The following is a 23,846-nucleotide window of genomic DNA, read 5'->3' as shown; positions in this document are numbered from 1 at the left end:
AAATCATTTGTGAGGTGGATTTAAAGCGAGTGTTCTATTGGGTATTATTTGGTCCGGCGATAAGAAATACCAGAGTCATTTCTCCAAATGTCAGGTGGAATGCTTGATTTAATTGCATGTTTGTAAAGTTTCAGGACTTGAGTTGATCTAAAGTCACCCCAAAAATGCCTAAATAAAATCCCCAAACAACAATAATCATAAAATTCTTTATTCATAAACTTGATGCAAGCTTACAAATTACTGTACATGGTCAAAATGTCTTCAAATGAAAAAAATAATAAAAATAAAACCTGAAACTCAAAGCAAGCAAATTGTGCCAGAGGCCGTCACCGTCTTTCTTGTCTGTCGGTTTTAAAGAGATTCAACTTTTCCATCACAGTTCAGTTCAGTTCAGACAAGTGTGCAAGTCCATTCATCGCTATGTGACTTTCCATCTTGAATCTTTAATTTTGCCCCTCAGAACAGACTTTTGGCGTTGGCAGCTAGGCGTTGACGTCGGCGGCCCTTTTGTGTTGATGTTTCAAAATGAAAGGGGGGAAAGAAGAAAAAAAAAAAAGGCTCCTGACCAGAACAGCTTTCTAATGCTTTTGAGAAACCCCCCCAATTTGCATTTAGAAATCACAATGAGAATCTTGATGAAGAATGCCTTTACGTTGCTTTAGGCCAATTCAAATAGTCTCTGAAACGCGACAAAGCTTTGAAACTTGTTCAGTTAAAAATTGGATTCAAGTTCAGACAAATTTTGCATTCTTACACAATAAGCAAACCTTTTTCTCCCACCAAAAGCAACACGAGTTCACCTGCATATCGGAGCAATTCATGATAGCCAGCTTACCTTTTCTTTTCCTTTTCCTTTTCTTTTAAATACAGATCACTCAACAACTCTCCATCATGTAACAGCGTTGTGTCTTAGTAACTAAACCGGGAAGGTGCAAACCACTACAATCAAGGTATGTCGCGACTAACAAAGTACATACACTATTAATAATCCAACAACCTTTTGTGTCCTTAGTGGGTCTGATCTCAGGGATGAACATGTTTCCAGTCACGACCGGAAATCAGACTGCATTGGTAACCACATCTAGTCAAACTCTAGCAGGGATAATGTGTCAATTTCTGCTGGAGCACATCCATGATGCTTAATTTAAAAAGCCTCACTCACGGTCTGTTTATCAACAAGGAGCGGACTCCAAAGTTGATTAACATCAAGCCAAAACACCTCTGTGGTTATCATAAAAGAAGAGTGTCAGGGCATTTCAATTTAAAGATACCCATCCACACTATGACAACTGGCTCATTTATTGTCGAGGTTGCTCATATAAAATAAACATTCACTCGATAGCTTGGGGGAAATACAAATAGCTGTGTACCTGTTCATTAACAACAACAACAAAATCATTAAAAACACGTGAGGTGACGAGCCACTCCAAGGGCTTCGGAGGGACTTTTAAAAAGCTCATTTAAAGTCCACTTTGTTAAAAGCAGCTAAAGAAGAACCACCCCCCTCCCAACACACATTCAGACCGGAGAAGAGACAATCGAAGATATCTGAACGAGGCGGGCCATGCCCCGTCATCAAACGAGGGAATACTTGTTTACAGACCGGGTGGTCCTGCAAAAAACATGATGCACTCCCAACAAGTCAGATGGGGAAAAATACTCCAAAGAAAATGAGACGCTTTGACCCATGTTCCTAGTGCAGAGTGATTGTAGCCGCTTATCCGTCCTCTTTAGGGGGTGTGTACCAGCCTGTGGATGAAGGGTGGGGGGTATGGGACCCTTTTCAAAGTATGTGCGAACATTTTTCCAATCAGTGATTAGATTGTACGTACCATTCTTTTCATGAATCTGCACAAGGGATTTGTACGACTGTTGTGCTCTGGCAAGATTGTACTGGTTCTGAGAAACAGAAATCTCAAGTTAGACAAGGCCTGTCGAGATAACTCATTTTTAGTAGGCGGTATATTGTCTGATAAATGACTGCTAATATGCAATAGTACTGTCAAAAACAGATAGAAATGATCCAATGTAATCAATAATGTAGAGACAATACATTCTAGCAAACCACCTATTCAAATGCAATATTTATTTATTTATTTATTTAAATACCCACAAGGTGGACTAAAATTATATTTAAAAAAGTATTCACAATGCATAAAGTGTTATTTGAAGGAGAGCTTAATGTAGAATAAAGTTGAGGGAAGTGCCAAATATTTCAGGGTCTGTTTACTCCTAATTTTGGAAATATAAAATGAACAAGGTACAATTTGTCAAAGATGAAACCATGTAGCAAAATGGTTGACGTTATTGAAATCCGGGAATAGTTCAAATGGATTAGAAGCATTGTTAAAAGTAGTGATTCATGAATGCGAGACAGTCTCACCTTATTGGCCCCAAATTGAACTCTGGCCTTTCCTTTCACCAGAGTTGCATTTATCTGCATAATAACAGATTCTATGGAATAGGCACTGCTCCAGCCCTGCAAAACACAAGAAAGCAATGCTGTTAACATTTTAATCTTATTTTTTTTTTAAAGACAGTTCTTTTTGGCACACCTGCTTTGTGAGAAGTTCCATACACAAGGCTCCTCCCCCTAAAACATAACTGCAATAATAACAATAATAACAAACAATATGGAGAATGGGTTCATATTAAAAGCAATTTGTATCCAAACTGGACACGAACAGATCAACAGCCACTCACCCTCCAGAGAGCACAGGAGCGACAACCCGCACAAAAGGTGGGTCAAAAGGAAAATTATCCTGTCACGACAAGAAAAAGATGATCACGTTTTGACGCCGTTGTTCAGTCTGAAAAGAGGATTCCACACACCTATGACGCGACTCACTTTATAAGAGAAATTAAGAAGAATATAGTCCACCCCTTCTTTTTCTTTTAAGACCTGCAAATCACTATGCAGCGGACTATCTGGATCTACCCTATGAACGACAAAGAACGTGGAATAGTACAGGTGTGGCATGGAATAACAGGTGGCATCTTCTCAACTTACGTCCTTAACTTGATGTGCCAGTCATAAAGGCTGTCATTGACGAGTTCCACGGAATAAATACCTGTGAAGTGACACACAAATACACACAGTTACGGGAAGTACACACGTGAGATCATGACTTCAAAGAGGCAGAGCGTGGACCATGACAATGCAAAATTATTACAATATTATTAAACAGGCGGCGGCCCGCTGGCCAAGTGGTTAGTGCGTGCGTCAGTCCCGCAGTTGTGAGATCTAGGATTCGAACTCGACCTTCCTGTGGAGTTTGCATGTTCTCCCTGGGCTTGCGTGGGTTTTCGCTGGGTACTCCAGTTTCCTCCCACATCGCAAAAACATGCATGCTAGGTTAGTTGGACAGTCTTAATTGCCCCTGGGTATGAGTGTGAGCGGGAATGGTTCAAAAAAGGCCCCAAATGTTATTTATTTATGTTAAAGTAAATGTGACTGCTGCGATTGGCTAGCCGGCAATTCAAGGTGTCTCCCATTTGGTGCCCTTTAGTTCATTGGGATAGGCTCCAGCACCCCCTCGCAACCCATGAGAGAATAAGGGGTATAGATAATGAATGAATGAATATTATAAACAGAAGATAATAATAGTTTGTGTAAACATATGTATATTTTTAATACGATTGCTAAACCAGGTCCATTATTATTGCCTGATTTTAAAAAAATCTGTTTAAAAACACGGCTAGCCTGAAGATACAAAATTATTTTTTAAAGCATCTGGCAGGCAAACGGGTAATTCAGTGGTCTTCAGTGAATGTCGCTTTGCGTTGGATGATTTATAATGAAAAAAAAAAAGCCAAAGAAAGGGACATTGGCTACCTGTCTTGTAACTCTGTGATCTATAAATCTCCCTGAGTTCCTTCATGAGGCGGTCCGAAGCCTGCACAGAGCCAGAAACTGCACCCTAAAAAAAGCCAAGTGGTTTACATCAATGCTGTGGCTCCACATGAATAATAACAATAAAGGACTTACGTTCAAATGGTCCTGTCTCTGGTTTTTACGGACCTTCTCCAAGATTGCCAAGTGTTCTTTTTCAATACCGTCATCTTCCGACTTTTTGCCATCCACCGGCTCCTCTTCTTTCATGTCGTAATGGTCCAGGTCCTGGTCCAAGTCAATATCCTGCTGCCACAGTGGATCAGTGGTGTTTAGATAAACGGCTGATGAAACTCCAAGCGTTGACAATTTTCCTTAATGAAAACACATTGGCACCTCTCCCATTTCTTCCTCCTCGTCTTCCTCCGACGTCACCTCATCCGGAGGTCCGTGCTGAAGTGTAGCGAAGCGTTGTTGGTCACCGGGCGAGATTAGTTTCGGCGACGTGAAACGGCAAGAGTTAGCGCTTACCTTTCGCTCTTGGATAATGGGCCCAGCGGGAAGAGGCTGGTCGAGCATTTCCACATCTGGATGCTGAGGGAGGTTGTAAAGTCGACACAGGTCACATATGAGACGTTTCAGCTGTTGAAGAAGCTGCAGAGAGGACCGAGTCAAGTTCAACGTTTTCCCTGGCGAGAACCATTCGTTATTACGTGCAGGCTTACCAACGTGTTGCCTTTCCGCACATCTTCCAAGCGCTCCAACACTTCGGCGAGACTTGGATCATCGGAGTCGACAAACCATATGGGGGACGTTGAGGGATAGGATTCCTGCGATTAAATTAAGATGGTCTCTAAAAACGGCAGATCGGGACAATTCTCTGTCCGTGATTATATTTTTGTTGTGGCGTCGTCTGAATCAGAAGTATTTGGAAAATAAAGCAGAATAGTGAATGTCATTCTTATCAGTAGCCAACATTTGCAGAAGTCAAATCGGTCAGGGTGATAATAGATTTGGATTTCTCAGTCTAGTCACATTTTTTCCGCTAGTTATTTTTATCTTTCAGATTCAGTTTTAATTGATTCTTTGGTATATATTTTTTTTAAATGCTTAATTTGAATGACCTGACATGTTAAGAGCAAGACAAAAATGTGATTTAACTTTTAAGCCTGAATTAAGGCTGTTTTGTGTTTATCCTTACAAGGCTGCCATTGACAGCACTAGACGTCCAATTCATTATCCCAAACGGATTGGAATTTTTTTTGCCCATCCTCACAGTTTAAATGAATTGGACATCTATTAGCAGAAGTAACGCTTAATAAACAGATTTTTTAAAATCTGATCTTGTTGTCTGAAAGGGTTAAAATTTATGAACAACAACCCTGCAATCATCCAATCCTTTTGAACTGGAAGGGCTGTCATTGAATGATGGTATTTTAGTGTTTTTGACGGCTACAGACGTCCAAGCCATTTTGATTAGGATTGCTGCCAGCCTTTGCCATCGAATTAGCTTCTGCCTTTATCGCTGTAAATGGGAGCTAATAAGTCCATTGCTGGAAAATTTGAAGTGAATTAGTTGATTATTATTTTAGTAGTATTCCACTTTTCTAGTACACTTGCTTCTATTGACGATGGATGGATTCTGCGATATATACACTTTCTAATGTTGAATGACGGAGCCAGCACACATGCTATTTTAAATCAAAACAGTATATTTGGCGATATGAGAGATGAATATGAAGTACATAAATGAATTCAAGTGTTTATAAGTAATAGGAGAAAAATATGCTTTTCCCATTTATGATATTCTAAGCAGTGTTGACGGTCCGGACATGTTTGCTACGATAAGTAGTATTGTGATGTATAGCCGGAAAAAAAGCATCACTTAGATGAAAGGACGACGTCGCTAATGAACAAAAAATAATAAGAAAAATAAGTTAACTGCGAAGCTTTACGCAAAAAGTTCTGCCAAAACAACCGCGAATATTCGGGGCTAACGAGGAAAGCTAGCCGTCTCGTTAGTTCCAGTCAGGCGAGCTTAGCAAAAGCTAGTTTTGCAGGACGCTTCTCGCAAGTTGATTCTTTCACTTGTTGTATTCGAAATGAGGGGACGGGGGTTAGGAAATAGACATAAAAATACTGGTCCATTCGGTTCGTCAACGCTCACGGAACCCCGGGGGACAACGGACCCCCGTCTTGCGTCAAGCTAGCTGGTGCGATACGCCAAAGGTGGCCGGCCCACCCGGACCCTACCGTGATGTTGCAGTGAATGATCAGCAGCTTCTCCCCCGTTACGTTAAACTGGCAACTGAGCTCGTCGGGTTTCCAGTCGATAATTCGGAATCTCTCGTGGTTTGGGTCGAAGATAGACTCGAGGAACTTCAATTCGGCCTTCAGCCCCGACACCGACATCTTGTACTCATCTCAAAGCGAGCAGGCCGCTGGCGTAGTAGGGGAAGTCTGCTCCGGTCTGGGCGGAATGCGGTCGAGTCGCCTCTGCGGATCTCGCATGTTAGCGTGAGAACAACAACAAAAGGGGCTGCGGGTTCACGTAGAGTGGCCAACGTAGAAGATGACAACGTTCTCAACAATATATACATGCGCCATGCATCAAAGACGTGTACAAAATATATTGCCAGTCATCATACAGGCACAGCGACAATATTGAGCAAGCGTGACAGGAAAACTCTTATTTTCAACTCGACATTTCGAGCGTTGGATTCTTGGAGTTCATACATGGACACTGGGAGAAAGTGTGAATTTGGTTAGAAATGGGGTGGAATTTGATTTTTTGAAATGTTTATTGCCCGTACAATTCATTTCGATTGGTAGCACTGCTTGTGGCTCATCTTTAGGTGACGGCGATAGACGTCAAATCCATTTAGCCCCGCCCCTCCCATTTACTGTATACTACGTACTTTATAAAAATACTTCATTGTCAAATAAACGGTCTTGCCCCTTTCTTTCATATTTTATTGCGTGTCATTATTGTATTTAAATGTCAGTTTATTTATTTTTATTTCATTGTATATTTTTTAATAAAACGTTAAATGGAGTAGTGGTTGAGTTTCACATTATCAATCATATCAAATAATACTATGCTTAACGTGATAGAGGAAATGTGAGATTAGTTTTGGATTTTTCCTTTTGTTTAAACAGCTGTCAGACCAAACTCAAATTCAAACAAAAAAACCAATTTCTTATTATTATAGCCTTTTATTGAAAGCCCCAAATTCATTGTGTAAAAATCGACCAATCAAGCATAATCCCTTTCTCACCTCATTTTCTAAACCGCTTTATCCTCATTAGGGTCGCGGGGGGTGCTTGAGCAAATCCCAGCTGTCTCCGGGCCAGAGGCGGGGGACACCCTGAATCGGTGGCCAGCCAATCACGGGGCAAAAGGAGACAAACAACCCTTCATGCTCATACTCATACTCATAAGTAGGGGCAATTTGGAGTGTCCAATCAGCCTACCATGCATGTTTTTAGAGTGTGGGAGGAAACCAGAGTACCCGGAGGAAACCCACGCAGGCCCGGGGAGAACATGCAAACTCCACACAGGTGGACATGACGTGGATTTGAACCAAGGACCCCCACGCTGTGAGGCCGATGCGCTAACCACTCGCTCCACCGGGCTGCCCCAAGCATAATCCATCATAGCTAAATAATTCAAAACACTTGTAAAGATTTCCTAAAATTTTAACTTATTGTCTGCCATTGATGGGGATAAACGATACATTTTGACTAGGGGACCTAGCAACAGATGGTCTCCCCAAATTCAGATGGATTAGACGTCTATTGTCGTAAATGGCAACGAAACATGAACTTCTTGTAGCAGTCCTTCCAGTCAAAAAAGATTAATAACACACACATGCACAATTTGTAAGGTCTTCAAACACATTGAAACAACCGTAGTATTGAAGGTTATTATAGTCAAAATTATAGGCAAAAATTAAAATGTACTAATCTAATAAATTAAGTCTATTTTCAAATGAAGCACACATTTACAAAGAGTTGTCTTTTCTTTCACATTTTCATTATATATATATATATATATATATATATATTTATATATATGTATATATATATATACGTATTGCCGTAACTTAAAAAAATATTTTATTCGTTTTTTGTTTTTTTCATATTTAAACAGACTCTACACATGAATCTAATAATAAAAAAGCAGGCGAGAGTTAAAAGCAAAACAAATCCAAGCAAAGTCATAATAACATCAACCGAACGATAAACTACGGAGGACATTTTGTTGGACTGCGCTTTTAGATGTCCGGCTCCTTTATTCCGTATAACATATTCGATCCAAAAGATGGCCTGGTCCATCGGTTTCATTGGCTGATCCCTTTGCAGCCTCGACAGTCGTTGCATATTTTCCCTGTACGACGAGTTGTGAAGAACATCAAGGAGAGCATCAACAAAGATTTGGCTGTCCAGTGTGACGATATCCACGTTTACTGCTGCTCCCTTTGCTCGAATTCTGTTGAGATTATCATGCTGATCAAAGAACAACGGAATTCCTACAATCGGAACTCCGTAAAAAATGGCTTCCTGAACCCCATTAATGCCTCCATGAGTGACAAATGCTCGTGTTTTAGGATGAGCCAGGAGGTCGTTCTGAGGTAGCCAGTTGACCAGTAATGTGTTGTTGCCCAGTTTGGCAGGTTTCGGGCCTATATATCTCCATATAACCTTCTGGGGTATCTGGGCGAAGGCTGCGGCAATTTCCTCAGCAAGATCTTCAGGAAGCGTCCCGACGAGAGTTCCTAAAGTCATTATCACCACTCCGTCATCTCCAGAATTCTGGACGAACTCCTTGAGGTCAGCAGGGAGTTCCTTCGGAGGCTTGCACTGAAATCCACCCATGTAGACGACGTTTGGCATTGTGGGTCGAGGAAATTCAAAGACAAAATCGTTTCTCATCAGCCAGATCTCGGCATCCAAGAAGAACGTGGCGTAATCGACATCGGAACCAAAATAATGCTCCACGATTGGCTTATAGTGAGGTTCTGTGATGACTTTTGTTGACCAACAACCAAAAGCGTAGGATATAACATTAAAGACTCTTTGAGGGAATGTCATCTTATCAGTTAATTGTGCTGCAAGGAAAGGAGTGTAGGCCAGAGGGGACGGGGCAATGAGGTCATGAGATTCACCTTGCAAGGTCCATCTAACGTTGTAAATGAGAGGAACTTTGAGGAGCTTTGCTAGCAGCGCTCCTCCACCGATGCCAAGGTCGGTCAAGGCGACGTCATATTTAGCGTTTCGAAAGTACTGCATCTGAGTTTCATTCTCAAACATCTGAACGACTGTCCTACAATGAGCCTTGTGAAACTGGGAAAACTGATTTAAAATCACAAATTGGTTCTGCATCTTATTCCAAATGCGAGGCAGAGGAGATAGAAACCTCTGCTGAAGCATCGTTTCCAGTTGCATAGACACAAAAGATTGAAACCCCTCCTTGAATCCATCCCGGCCAGGAAGGTTGACGGACAGGTAGTGAGGAGACTTTTCGGCGATGTACCAGCTATCGGACGGCCGGACCACCGTGACCTCGTGGCCTTTGGCGTGCAGTACTTCGATGATTCCTTTCATGTTTATCCAGTGGCTCCCATCTAAAGGGAACACTAGAATTTTGCCTCCAAATCCACACGTTAGTTGCATGAACAGGAGAGCAAAGGGGATTACGTCCGACTTTGACATTGCGACGCCCTCCAGCGACCTTGAAAAAATTTAAAACAAATAAATAGACGAAGGTTAATCTTGTTGCCGCTTCACATTGAAAATCATGCAATATGTACAATACTTTACCGATAATCATCAGATACTTTGAACTCTTAGATATATTGTCACTTACCTGAGGTCATGTGCCACAGGACAATCCTTGAAACGAGACCGAAATAACAGAAATTTGCGTTATTTTAAAAGACAAATAAGAGTTTACAAAAGTACGAGCGTCAAGGGACACAATTTAGTTCTGTGCTTGACCTATGGACCACTATTTCATATGAGAAGGCGGGCACTCACAAAGACAAGATTCTATAATATTTGATTTAGATAACAGTTAGTCAACAAGCACTCAGTCTCTCTCTTGCGCCACCTAGAGGTGTACTTACCAGATACTAAATCAGTCTGATCCCAGTGTGTATTTAGCCCTTAACATGATGTAATTATATTCCATTAGTACAGAAGCTTATTGCATTCGCCTTTAAAATAAAATAAAAAAAGCCCTGGCTGTTTTTCAAATGTATTTATTTGAAAAAAGAAAAACAAAAACAAAAATTCAAATAAACAACTCCAGAAAATAAATTAATTTGAAAAACGAGGTAGAAAAAAAATATTTTGAAAAATGAAAAAGGAAAAAAGCTTATTGCATTCACCTTTAAAATTAAAATAAAAAGCCCTGGTGGTTTTTCAAATGTATTTATTGTTGTTGTTTTTTTTTAATTATTATTTTTTTCTCACAGACTGATTCCAGTCATTTTGTATCCGGTAAATGCTGTGTACACCTCGAGATGGCGCAAGAGATTAACAGAGATTGAGTGTCTGTTGACCATACTAACTGTTATCTAAATCAAATATATTCCACTCCAGATCGAATTTTGTCTTTGTGAGTGCCCACCTTTCATATAAAATAGTGGTCTACAGAACTAAATTATGTCCCTTGACATTTGTAAACTCTTATTAGTCTTCTAAAATAACGCCAATTTCTGTTATTTCGGTCTCGTTTCAAGGATTGTCCTGTGACATATGACCTCAGGTAGGTGGGAATATTTCTAAGAGTTCAAAGTATTGGATGATTATCGGTAAAATATTGTATTGCATGACTTTCAACATGACGTGGCAACAAGATTAACCTCAGTCTATTTATTTGTTTTCTATTTTTTCAAGGTCGCTCGAGGGCGTCACAATGACAAAGTCAGACGTAATCCCCTTTACTCTCCTGTTCATGCAAATGGCGTGTGGATTTGGAGGCAAAATTCTAGTGTTCCCTTTAGATGGGAGCCACTGGATAAACATAAAAGGAATCATCGAAGTACTGCACGCCGAAGGCCACGAGGTCACGGTGGTCCATCCGTCCGATAGCTGGCACATCGACGAAAAGTTTCCTTCCTACCAGTCCGTCAACCTTCCAGGCCGGGATGGATTCAAGGAGGGGTTTCAATCGTTTGTGTCTCTGCATCTGGAAACGATGCTTTAGCAGAGGTCTCTATGTCTTCTGTTTCGCATTTGGAATACGATTCAGAACCACTTTTTGATTTTAAATCAGTTTTCCCTATTCCACCATGCTCATTGTAATGCAGTTTTTCAGATGTTTGAGAATGAAACTCAGATGCAGAACTTTCAAAACGCAAAATATGACGTCGTCTGACCTACACTCCTTTCCTTGCAGCACAATTAACTGATAAGATGACATTCCCTCAAAGAGTCTTTAATATTATGGCCTACCCTTTTGGTACTTGGTCAACAAAAGCCGCCTCAGAACCTCACTATAATCCAATCGTGAATAAATAACAAAATAAAAGGAAAATGTTAAATAAAAGACAACTCTTTGTAAATGTGCCCTATATTTGAAAATAGGCTTAATTTCTTAGAATATTACATCTATTTTTTGAAGAATGCTGTCATTGTAATTTTTGGTATGATTGACTGTACGGTGCAAAATCATCATTATTTAATTATTTTTAATTAATCTAATTCAGGAAATATCTTGAAATAATTTATTTGCCATATAATAAAAAATGCTGTTACACTAAAACACAGTATTTGATGAGCCTTCTTTTAATTGAGCCAATGTTTAATTTTCTCAATCACCTTAAAAAAGGTTGATTTTTGACCCTGGAATAGTTGATCTATTTAACTATTAATGGATAAAATACTATAATAAATAGCATCGCAAAAAGGATTATGTACTCAACTTTGAAAAGAAAGTAAATTCCAAATATAATTTAATATGTTTTATACTATGATCTTAAATGGAAGTTGTTTGAATAGTGTTTGGTTTGCTCACTGCCATCTTTTAAAAACATTAAAAGAATAATCACCAATGACTTAATTTTCCTAAGAAGCAGCTACTGCATATATCCACTTATACAGTGTAAGCGTGCTTGATATTTGCTGTGACTGAAATACAGTCGGATTAAACTACTTAAGATACTGGCTTAGTTAGCTCGAGTACAGTAAGTAAACTAGACATCTAACCAATAGCAGACGTAGTTGTTGAGCTATTTCTTGTACAAATAAATGTAATTTTCACAGCAGCATTCTGTTGAATAAGCCCTTTATGAGGCAATACTACTATTACTATTACATTAATAGATAACATCTGCTTAAGAGTATTGTTGTGGGCCATGAACAGTTTATCCATTTAATTTTTTTTCTTTCCGTTAATTAATGATGGGAGGCCCGGCGGATGAGTGTTTTTTTTCGTCGGCCTCACAGCTTTGGGGTCCTGGGTTCCAATCCAGATTGGTCCACCTGTGTGGAGTTTGCATGTTCTCTGCGTGGGTTTTCTCCGGGTACTCCAGTTTCCTCCCACATTCCAAAGACATGCATGGTAGGCTGATTGAGCACTCTAAATTGCCCCTAGGTATGAGTGTGAGCATGGATGGTTGTTTGTCTCCTTGTGCCCTGCGATTGGCTGGCCAACCAATTCAGGGTGTCCTCCACCTATGTCCCGGAGTCAGCTGGGATAGGCTCCAGCACCCCCCGCGAACCTAATGAGGATACAAGCGGGTCAGAAAATGAGATGGGATGAGACATGCTCACACGTGTAAATTGATTCCCGTCTCTGTAGGATCTCGCGAGATTTGACAGAAGACGCTTGGCTGTTGCTACCACGGCAGTTCCTTGATGCAGATTGCAGAAGGCAAGGCAGAAGGAGGGAGACGACCACGTCGTCCGTGCTTTATTGGAGCCCCCTGCTGCTCGAGTCCGCCTCCATTCCCCCTTTTTCCCCCTGCAGCCTGAGCCTCCTTGGCGATTCCTCCTCCTTCAATCATCATTTTCCGCATCAACCTCACGCACGCACCGGCATTTTCTCTGGCCGAAGATGACACCTGGCAAACGCCGAGCCGCAGCCATGTCTCTCCCGGTAGCGATAGTTGGAGCCCTACTGCTTCACACCGTCTCGTCACAAAACGGTAAGAAATAACCTACCATATTCTAATATTAATAATAATTAGGTATAAACACAGGAATAAAAAATAAATAATTGGGCGACGTCGCCGTCCTGACAAACAATTAATTAATTAATTGACAACACTTATGAAAAAATTCCTCCCACCTGCCGAGCTGCAAAGTATAGTCCTTTTGGCCTTCACCAATTTAAACGATATTTATATTTTTCCAAATAAAGAGTAGAGCTGGTTGTGTTTTCTTGAAACGACGTGTGAATTGAAATTGAATAAGACCCAATCTGTGGAGCTTGAAGTGGGCCACCCAATGGCCTAGTGTGATGTCCCCCAAAATGTCCTTTAAAAGTGTGGAGCTGAATACGGAAACGTAAGCCAAGGACAAGTTCTGCTGAGTAGCTGTGGGGGAAGGTGGTTCATGTCCTTCTGTCCATTTGAAGTTTACACACAGACGGACATTAGACACGCGTTGGTAAATGTGTGCATGTTGAAGCGTACAAGTGAAGCTCTGGAAATAGCATCATCGGTCCATTTTTCTGCATGCTTCTATTTTTAGAGCCGGGATGCTGCACTGGGATTCATGTCTTTAATGTCCTCTCACTACATTGAATCTGTTAACTCTTGGCCGAGATGCACTGCACTCCACCGCGCTGAACAATTACATCGATTTCCCCACTTCGGACCTGCTTGCGTAGCTGACGAGCTGCTCATAAATCGGGTGGACGTAGAATAGAATTTAACCTCTTGAAGACCCTCTTGCTCATTACAGTAATCCCTCGAATACCGCGGATAATGGAGAAACCTCGAAGTAGGATGACCCCCATTATTACTACCATACTACATGTTTTACCTATACCAAAATACAAGAACACAAGTACAATTATCAAGAAGTGTATTTATTAAATATTAGTTATAGGCATATGAAGTCTGTAATGTAATAATATCTAAATATAAATTATACATGCTTATATGTAAATACTTTAAGTACTGTACACAGTGAAAATAGTTCCTCTCCGCTTGATTTAAATAATTAAAAAAAACAGGTTATTGGGAGCTTTAGTCCAAGTCCTCTACATTGTATGCACTTAATATAAAAATGTGTGATGTACTGAATGCAAAACATAAATGATCAAAATGATTACAGATGAATTTTGCTGTCAGTTAGTCGGACACATTGCTGATTCATAGCTATTGTGTGTCTAATATATAAAAAATAAACATTAGCCGTTTTCAGTCTGCCTGTTTTTCTGCTCTAATTGTAAAAAAAATAAATCCAACATTAGATTTGCTCAAGTCTAAACATTAGAAACATTACACGATTAAGAGACTCAACTCACTCTACATACTATGATTCATAAAGGATCAGAATATTCATTAGGCATATTTCAAATCTTAATGTTCACTGAGATAGAAGCTCAAAGTTCAGGACTGATATTTTTTTCCAACGTTCAATGGAAACATGAGTTTTGTTCGCGTAGTCACATTAGAATTGTGTGCAATGTAAGCAAATGACTCTGGCGGCACATTCTGTCTCAGCAATTTTCTTGTCAGGTGCTGAGAAGGTAGTTTGACGGTTTGGGCTCCATCAGCATGTATTTAACAAAAACAGAACATTTTTCTCTTCACTTAAAATGCATGGAAAATATCAGGGAGCCCAAATGGAATAAATTCCTTTCTTCATCATTATCCTCACTAATTTTTGCTTCGCTTTTTGCATTCTATCGTTGTAATATGACGTGCCTTTGTCAACCAATCAGCGGTCACCGGTGGCGCTAGTTCTACCTTTGTCCATTTAACAGATGGCAAAAGGTGATAGTTTGGGATATTTTGGCACCATTGACATTAAAAGTACTGATCCAAAAATGGCTGCAAAAAAGGGTTTCAGAGTGCATGATTGTATCTACCCTAAGAAAGGAAATAATGCCAGAAATATGTGAGGATGGGGAAATTCGAGTCACATGCTGCTGTAAAATGTACAGTTCTCTCTGTGGCGATTTCCACAGAATGGCTGAATCTGTATTTGTATTTTTTTACTGTAAAGTGCTTCTATGGAAACGAGGGGGTTTACATATCAGCACACTCCCACACAGTCCCCAGAGACGAAGAGAAGCCGCATCTATAAATCTCCCTTCAATCTCATGTGTGCTCCACGGTGCTTATTGACCATTCTTGTGAATGCAGGAACCCCCCTGCCCGCTCGTTGCTTTCTGTGCGCACCCCATCACCACTTGGTTCAATGATGTTGCAGTTGGTGCTGAGATCTTTCAGTGATGGCATACTTTGTTCATTGTTTGCTGACCTTAGCAAAGATAATCATTTCACAACAGCTCTTTTGATCCTAAGTGTTATTTTCATCACGTGATGCGCAGTATATAAATAACAAGGTCATCCAGAGGACATTAGCATATGAGTTCTTCAGGCTGCAAGTAAATCATCTGAATCTTTTTGTTTTTATTGTGGATTGAATCAGATTCTTGTTTTTGAGGGACCTTTAGGGTACAGATTTAAGTAAAACAATGTGTCAAAAGTGTGTGTCTATTATACATGTTAAAAAATGTTAATGAGCCCAACCTTGGGAGGACCTAACACAATTAAATTAAAGCTCCCCAGAAAGAACGCTTATAATGGCTTCGGTAATTGTGAATTTAACTTTGTTTATGCCAAATTGTGAACATTGAGCTGGCAATTTCATCATGTTTCAAATTTGTGTTTCATTTCTTTTTTGTTTTTCTTCCCCATCCTCATTTCCCTCATTGACGTCACCCACCTGAATACTTTTTCTCGCATCTGTAAACTGGCTTTTGCTAGCCGGCTTTGTGAAATCGCCTCTGTCTGAAACCAAGCTCACCGGCGACACATTTGAGCTTTTCTGTGACGTGGTGGGAAAGCCCACCCCCGAGATCCAGTGGTGGTACTCGGAGATCAACCGAGCCGATTCCTTCAGGCAGCTGTGGGACGGCGCTCGCAAGCGGCGGGTGTCCATCGGCACCGTCTATGGCATCAATGCGGTTAGCGTGCTGGGAGTATCCTATCTCACGCTGGACGATATCGGGACATATGAGTGCAGAGCCAGTAACGACCCGCGACGGAACGACCTACACATAAATCCCGCCACCACCTGGGTCAGAGCGCAAGCTACCATAACAGTACTGCAGAGTGAGTGGTCAGTGTATTGGAAACAACCCTCCCTTGGTGATAGAACCCACAGTGAACACTTACTGTGTGATCCAGCCTCCCTTCAAACATCTTCAGAAGACCATTAACTCCCAACGTAGGTCTTGTCATTCCCGCAGTTGCTGAAAAACGCACTAGCATTTCTGTTGATGTTTTGCGTCCGGAGACCCCATAGAGCCTTGTGATCCTTGTTGATGTTCCCCTTCTGCCCTCCTCTTTATTCACTTTTTTAATCCTTCCGTTTGCCGTATTATTGCGTCCTCGACATAAAAAACAAATATAGGGATGTGACAATATGTTGAAATAGCGATATATATCCGATACTTTGTTTCTTAAAAGGTTATCTATATGCTCTTGTCATTCCAAAAACATATATTTCAGAATTTTGATTCACAAAACGTTTACCATTTGATGTGTCTTTTGGTGAGTATACACATTAAGAGGTTCACCAGTGTCTACATGTCCCAAACAACATAATCAGGCTTAATCTGAATACAAATGCTCAAATCAGGATTTTGCACGGTTTTGAGCTCTAAGCATCCTAATCCGCATTGTGGGGTTATCTTTGAGTCCCTCTGTCAAGCTAAGTGATCGCTGATCACAATTAAAAATTGAGCTTGATTAGTCTTTTATACTGCAATTATCTGTTCTATGCATTAGCCTTTTCACGGGTACTGTATTTTTACAGATTATAAATCGCATTGGAGTATAGCTCGCACCAGCCAATGCACAATGAAGAGACTGGACTGGACTGTAAATGGTATTTTTAGGGGAATATTATTTCATGTTAAATCCAGAACAAACATTATCCCTCATAGTAAGAGCAATAAAATGGTGATAAACAGGCATAACAGGCATCTGATATTGTAAAAATATTTGTACATACTTAACTAGAGGTTTTCATTTAGTTTTACACTCAAGTGCCTCTTTAAAGTCGTGATCACGAATTTCAGGTGACCTTAATAACTCACATTTAGAGTCAACATCACCTCTGTCCGTGCTAATCGACTGACCGGATTGTCTTTCTTCCAGAGCCGTCAATTGCTGCCTCTGAGCACACTTCCCTTCCCGTGGAAGGCCATAGTGCCCCTTTCACTCTCCAATGCAACCTGACCAACAGCGACAATGCCCTCCAAGAGAGCTACTGGATGAAAAATGGGGAGGAGATCCCAGAAACGCGCAGTCCTAATAGAAACACAGAGTACAGGTAATAACCTCACGCAATTTCTGCGTAGACGTGTGCTGCAGAAATTGACCCGACGTGGGTTCCACTCGACGTGTGCTTCTGCTCCCAAGGTTTAATAAACCGAGAGGGGACGACGCCGCCGTGTACATGTGCGTCTTCACCTTTGGGATGTCTCCTGCTGCCAACACCACCATTGAAGTTAAAGGTCGGGTTCATTTGCAAACTGTCGTCTCGTTGCTTATATCGCTAATAACGGTAGCGCAGAGTAGGCTCGAAAATGAGCCGAGCTGCCTTGACATCTGACGGAGAGGACCTGTGATTGCTCAAGGGTTGTCACCGCCCTTGGCGACCCCGTCGAACTAGTAGCCAGCTCAGTGGCAGCAGATGGTGTCTCGTGTGATACACAGGGATTAGGTCTCAACGGCAGAATCTAGTTGCAGCCTTTCTTCTGTCACACGCATTCCTGTCTTTGTAAATTAGGGTCAGAAGAAAGGTTTATTTTACTCCAATGGCATATACACTATAAATGTAATTCAAATTGCAATACATAGGTAGAAATAATAACATTTTTACGTCCGTAGCAGTTATGTTCCAGGAAATGTGCATATTAAAGGCATTGGGATATTGGTTTTTGCTCAAATGGAAAACTGACTGACTTATTTAGGGGTAGGGATTAGATTAGATAACTTTATTCATCCCGTATTCGGGAAAGAAAGACACTGGGATTGGGCTCTTGACGACAACAATGCACATTTTAAAAACGCCTAAAACAAAATCGGGCAAAAATCAGACTAAAAGAGTTTCTGCTTTTAACTCAGAGGTTCAGAAGTCAGTTATTTTCAAATGGATTTCATCTATTTGGAAGAAAATCATCAAAATGATCTTTGATTTCTATTGAAAAAAAGGCAGGATAATTGCCAAAATAATTTGTTTTGATTGAGTTAGGTTGTATAAATGTCGTAAAAATGGGCAAATATATTGATCGTTTTACAACATCAATCAGGTATTTTAATTAAACACAAAGATAATTAGTCACCTTTCATTGAAATCTGAGAATTTGTACTGACATAAGGATTGGAAGAATTCAAAGTAAATCAATCCAATTAATTGAATGATTAATTCACAGAATTGTTGATGCTAAAAGCCAAGAGAAGAGTTCAACAAAACCTTTATAAGCTAAAACACAAATTGAATGTGTTCTTTTCTGGACTGTAGGCTTCCCTGAGGTGTTGTTGAACTGGATTTCAAAGAAAGTAGACTTGTTAAATCCTTCTCTATAGTGATCTGTGAATAAATTAATCTCCTTGGGAGAGATCACAGTGACTACGTTGATCACAATTAATATGATCGTTGTAGATTTTGCCACACAATCGTAGATTGCTACATTTTAAAAGTGCATTATTATATTCTATCGCTATTCACTATTGCCTTCCATAGTATATTTTTCTTTTCTTCCTGTAGCTGCTCCTGAGATTACTGGCCACAAGCGTAGTGAGAATAAGAACGAAGGCCAGCGTGCGTTGCTCTACTGTAAATCTGTGGGCTACCCTCATCCCATGTGGACCTGGCGTAAACTTGAAAACGGCATTTATCGGGTATGGCGTGTGTGGTTGTGTGTTATTTTCATGATAACACCGATCAGTTTTACGTTTAATGCCTGACTTTACAAGAGTAATCATGTCATTGAAAAATCCCAATTATTTTAATCCGATAGGAAATTGACAACTCCTCTGGACGCTTCTCCGTCAGCAGCAAAGACAATTACACTGAGCTCAGCATCACCAATCTGGACATCAATCTGGATCCGGGCGAGTACCAGTGTAACGCCACCAATTTGATCGGTAGCAGTGACGAGAGCTCCGTGCTGAGAGTGCGCAGCCATTTGGCGCCCTTATGGCCTCTTTTGGGGGTTTTGGCTGAGATCATCATCCTGATTGTCATCATCGTTGTTTATGAAAAGCGGAAGCAGCCTGAGGATTCGCTGGATGGTGAGTCACCAACACTTTGTTGCTTTGTTTGCTGTTTAAAAAACAACAACAAAATATTTATCTGACTACAAACGAGGAGTCTTGGATTTCCTTGGGACATCATTGGGATATTATAAAAAAACGTAAAGTACTAATCCTTTTTAGGAACTGACCAATACAAATGCATATGTTGGATTTTTTTGTTTTGTTTTTCACAAATTGTCGAATAATCTGTTTGATGTTGTGCTTTTGCTCCTGACCTCCCAATTGACTCCACTTCTCTATTTCTTATGACGGTAATAATGTATGGCGCTGCAGTGCGTGCCGATGCCGCAGAGCAGTTTGCGTGCCGCACAGCCATGCAGGAAATTGGGATTCTTTCCGCCGCATGCGCTCACACTTGTCGAGGCCAGCCAGGCAAAGAGACCATGTTTTCTTTGCTTGTTTTTCCTCGCTCACAGAGTCACCTGAAACGAATGCTGCGTCAGCATTCAATAATTCATTCCAGTGAGTTGGAGCCAAAAGGCAGACACTGTTGCCGCAGGTCGCACCTTATCAGGACAATTTCAGACATTTTAATATTCATGAGAAATGGGATACTGCAGTGCCGTGGAGGTGACCATTCTCAATGATTAATAGTAGTTTAAATCTGAGATGGGGATATGTGCATTCAGTGTAAAATATGGAAGTACTAACATGGCATTTTAGAGGTGTTCTGTCAAGTTTTGACTTTCTAAGTGAAATTTTGATATTGCAACATAATGAGTACGGTTTTATGATCTAATGTTACGGTAGGTGTCCAATCCACTTGGAACGGGAGAGGACGGTGGAAAACGATCGCTGCAATCCTCCCCGTTCAAATGGTTTGGACGTCTACTGCGTCAATGAATTAAGACTCGCTAGCTGAAATGAAGTCCAGGTTCAAACCCTTTTCTTTTCTGTTTTCTTTCTTATATCCAAATCCAATTCAGGTGGATTGTGTCGTGAGCCAGAAATTGTGCATGGATTGTTAATAATTAATAGTCGATGTAATTGCTTTGCCTTAAATTAGGTCAGCTCTCGCTGCTGAATATTTTATTGTTATGATATCTTGCTTTTCCTCTTTTATCCAATTGCTTAACCTCGCGCTGTATGTGGTAAGTGTGAGACTGCATGCAACCTCGTCCCCAGTTGCTTTACTTGGAAAATATTTATTCCAGTGTGAAAAGCATTTTTTGGTTGTTGTTGTTGTTGTTAACCTTACCATCCATCATTGTTCCACGCTAGCTTATCAAATGTTTTGGAATGCAATTGCTCATCCCTGCATGAGGATTTTTGAAAGTGAACCTGCATTTTATTACTGTGTGGAATGTTGTTCTGCCTTTAAGTATGTTCTGCCTGTAAGGCTGCATTTTTATTCCATATCCCATTCCGGATTAATGTGATTTAAACTTTAAAAGGAACCTTATTATAATATTAGGCCAAGCCGAAATACATTTTTAAAAAAATGAAAGAGAGAAAGAAGAATCAATACTTTATCGTCCGCTCCTTGTGATGCTCATTTTTGGTCTTCATTTCTCCATATTTCCCTCCATTGCTTCAGATGACGACCCAGCTGGACCAGTGTAAGTGTGAACTTTTTTAATACCACATGTCCAATTGAGTCATTTTGTGCTTTGAATAGACTAGTCCTCAAACCGTTACAGTAATTTGAAGTTGTAACTGCGCATGAAATACAAACAACTTTTCATTTTTAATACACCATATTGTATCCTACGCAATCTGATTGTATCATTCACTTCCAAAGGAAAACCAATTCAACCAACAACCACAAAGACAAGAACATACGCCAGCGGAATACAAATTGAGACCCTGCTTGTCTGCAGAGTGAGTAATGAATTATTGAAACCAAAGCAAAATATCCAACTAATGATAAATATGTATCACATACTCATCGGAGCAAATTTTCTTTTTTTTGCGTCAAAATATGATGTGTGGGTGACTGCTCAAATGTCATGTGCTTTCTTTTTACTTGCAGGTTACATTTCTCTTGTACTGACCACATGAAGGTAAACAGCAATGGAATCAATGCCAGTTCTTATTCGAATTTGTCTGCCAAGTGAGGTTGTTGGGGAGTTGAATGAGGCATGCCTTATGATTTTACCGTGTAAGATGCTCTTATTCATTCATATCACGCCAAGATTGTTAACATAAGCCTTGTTACCGCATGCAAACTGTGACGTGTGATTTAGTTGCTTCTCCCCCATTTATTCGCCACTTGGACACTTTTACTAATTCCGATAAATTGCATGCAAGAGTTGAGCCTCTCTTTGAGACAGGAATTTGTTCTGCATTTTTTTCTCCTCCGAGTGGCTTTGTGTAGATAATCCTCACTGTACTACTATTTTTAAAGAGAAAAGCAGGAAAAAAATGACGCCGTTATCATTTATGGCAGTTTTTTTGTACGGTTTCCTCATACAGTTGCATTGCATTACCCAAGAGCCATCATAATATTCAATTTTCCATTCCAAGGGCTTTGCAACGTTCCTCTAAAAGTTCAAAATATGTATGTATTGTATGTATTAAATCACTATAGCTATGTATCGATATGAATAGTATGCACTTCAATGTTGTCAATAACAACACTTTATGAACTCTGTAACAATCATTCTAACATTGGTTTGTCATTGTACAGCATGGCTTTATTCCTATGCAAGAAATATCCAGATCAGTCTATTGAAGAACTATTGGAGCTTTTGAATTTCTTTTTTTTGTGACAAAGCTTTGAAATATAGGATCCCCCATAGAGCATAGACTTTCTAGTAGACCACTGCATGGTTTTTGTAGTGCAGATGGGGTTGAAGAGCCTGCCACACAAACTATCCAGTCATTATTTTCCAGAATAAACATCTACAAACAACACACCATGTCTGTTGACCTGTTTTCTCTGAAATGCTGAACAGAATTGAGCCAATGGCAACACTCGAGAGGAAGCTTTTGTATGACAGCGCTCTCTAGTGGCTGCCATGGCACAAAGGAAGTGAAAAATGGCGCTTGAAGTACAAAAATGACCTCAACTGTTATAAAAAAAAAAAAAAAAAAAGTTTGGAATGCCTGACTTACCTGCCATTGACGGCTATAGACGTCCAATCAAATTCGACTAGGAGGTCAATAAACCAATGTCACCCTCGTGTTGTCTAAAAATGAGCGATTATATAGAGGTTTCGGGGCTACTGTCTACAACAATTTCTTGCTTCTTTGCTTTTGTTTATGATTTTAAAGGTATAAATTAGATGGGGACAGATTGAAGAGGTGACAAGGAAAGTCCCCTGGATGAAAGTCCGGGGATGAAACTGTATTATCCTTTTGAGATTATGGCTATAGTTGGAGGTGAAAAGTCAAACATCCATTATCAGAGTGGTAAGCATGCATGCAGGTCATCAGCACGTGTGTGCTTGTAAAGTGGACATCATTGGATTGTGCTGTCCAACTAAGTGTAACTCTCCTGAATGTGTTTATGTATCTACTTTACATTTGCAAAGACAATATTTAAAAAACAACAACAACTTGTGCTTAACACTTTCTTAGCCTAGGATATTAATTCTGTCTGCAGTAAATCGCAACTAATTTAGACTTGGAAAAGCGGACGATGCAACAATCACAATTTCAATGAAATGACTCGTTTGACTGCATGATGACTTTTTCTGAATTTCCAGTCCGGCTTTATTCCGCACTTTCTCAGCAGCACTCTGACAAACATCTGTCCATGCGGCGCACATGGCACAGAATTAGATGATTAAAGATCTAGTGATCTGCTTAAATATGGAGGATTTGTTGGCAGTTTGTAAGAGACTATCCATTAAGTGGCACATGTATGCCTAAAGCTGCACTCTGGCCAAATTAAGCTTGCCCATTACAGTATTTTGAAATCAAAATAAAGAGAAGTAATAGCCTGTACTTCTCTGCATCAGACCACACAGATTTATTGAACGGACAATTAGTTATTTTATCAACTGTTATATGCGTTCTGATTGCATTAGCTTTAAGGAACTTCAATATTTGCGTAAGTACGAGAGTGCATAGCATGATTATGGTAGGATTTTCCGTGTAGTGGTACCTCTGAATTTCATAAAGACAATGAATCTCAATTACTTTTACCTTCCATTGTTTCGACTATGCGGAGGCGAACGTTAAGTCATTAGTATAGTACAATTTCAATAGGGATCTGTTGGAGGCTAGATCATTTATTTTAAATACTCTGTCAAAACTCTATAATTTAATTAGTGCAAAAACCTGTGATAGTGGGACTTTAAGGCAGCAAGTGGGAGGGATCAGAGTAATAACTTTTGAATAGACGGTACTGACCACTGTCTCCAAAAGGTTTCATGGTAAACGGAGACAACAAAAGTGAGTCTCAGGGTGCCTTCAGACACAATTTGACATCTGACTCCAGTATATATCCAAAATTTACTTTAATTTGAATAGGAGTGAGCACGTTTCGGTTTAGATCGAACTCCCAAATATGGAGTTGTTTTTCATGGCTAGCTACTCCTGGTATTTAA

General features: G+C 40.1%; 2 protein-coding genes and 1 pseudogene across 6 annotated transcripts; 1 reads left to right on the top strand and 2 right to left on the bottom strand.

Annotated features, from left to right (window-relative positions):
- Positions 1 to 192: 192 nt before the first annotated feature.
- LOC144071402 (ubiquitin-conjugating enzyme E2 Q2-like) lies at positions 193 to 6,552 on the bottom strand. 2 transcript variants are annotated; one of them, XM_077596469.1, is made up of 13 exons: positions 6,086 to 6,552; positions 4,558 to 4,662; positions 4,364 to 4,486; positions 4,229 to 4,285; positions 3,989 to 4,138; positions 3,836 to 3,920; positions 3,011 to 3,071; positions 2,849 to 2,939; positions 2,704 to 2,762; positions 2,556 to 2,604; positions 2,384 to 2,479; positions 1,833 to 1,899; positions 193 to 1,749 (listed from the first exon to the last, which is right to left on the bottom strand). In XM_077596469.1, exons 1-13 carry the CDS (start codon positions 6,242 to 6,244, stop codon positions 1,718 to 1,720), a joined length of 1,134 nt encoding a protein of 377 aa, XP_077452595.1. In that variant the 5' UTR covers positions 6,245 to 6,552; the 3' UTR covers positions 193 to 1,717. The 2 variants fall into 2 exon arrangements, with proteins under 2 accessions (XP_077452595.1, XP_077452594.1); XM_077596468.1 differs by having other exon boundaries at positions 3,989 to 4,141; positions 6,086 to 6,551.
- Positions 6,553 to 7,925: 1,373 nt separating this feature from the next.
- On the bottom strand, positions 7,926 to 9,845 carry LOC144071242 (UDP-glucuronosyltransferase 2C1 pseudogene; annotated as a pseudogene). The gene is made up of 2 exons (XR_013299590.1): positions 9,702 to 9,845; positions 7,926 to 9,566 (listed from the first exon to the last, which is right to left on the bottom strand). The product of XR_013299590.1 is annotated as a UDP-glucuronosyltransferase 2C1 pseudogene (transcript).
- Positions 9,846 to 12,631: 2,786 nt separating this feature from the next.
- LOC144071575 (neuroplastin-like) lies at positions 12,632 to 22,206 on the top strand. 3 transcript variants are annotated; one of them, XM_077596805.1, is made up of 9 exons: positions 12,632 to 12,987; positions 15,787 to 16,134; positions 17,185 to 17,359; positions 17,449 to 17,543; positions 18,800 to 18,933; positions 19,053 to 19,326; positions 20,888 to 20,909; positions 21,092 to 21,171; positions 21,323 to 22,206. In XM_077596805.1, exons 1-8 carry the CDS (start codon positions 12,897 to 12,899, stop codon positions 21,150 to 21,152), a joined length of 1,200 nt encoding a protein of 399 aa, XP_077452931.1. In that variant the 5' UTR covers positions 12,632 to 12,896; the 3' UTR covers positions 21,153 to 21,171; positions 21,323 to 22,206. The 3 variants fall into 3 exon arrangements, with proteins under 3 accessions (XP_077452931.1, XP_077452932.1, XP_077452933.1); XM_077596807.1 differs by lacking the exon at positions 15,787 to 16,134 and having other exon boundaries at positions 12,642 to 12,987; XM_077596806.1 differs by lacking the exons at positions 20,888 to 20,909; positions 21,092 to 21,171; positions 21,323 to 22,206 and adding an exon at positions 20,447 to 20,879.
- Positions 22,207 to 23,846: the final 1,640 nt, after the last annotated feature.

The sequence above is a fragment of the Stigmatopora argus genome, chromosome 3 (genome assembly GCF_051989625.1).
Source record: "Stigmatopora argus isolate UIUO_Sarg chromosome 3, RoL_Sarg_1.0, whole genome shotgun sequence".
NCBI lineage: Eukaryota > Metazoa > Chordata > Actinopteri > Syngnathiformes > Syngnathidae > Stigmatopora > Stigmatopora argus.
The sequence above is the reverse complement of the archived record's forward strand: the minus strand, read 5'-3'. Positions and strand labels throughout refer to the sequence as shown.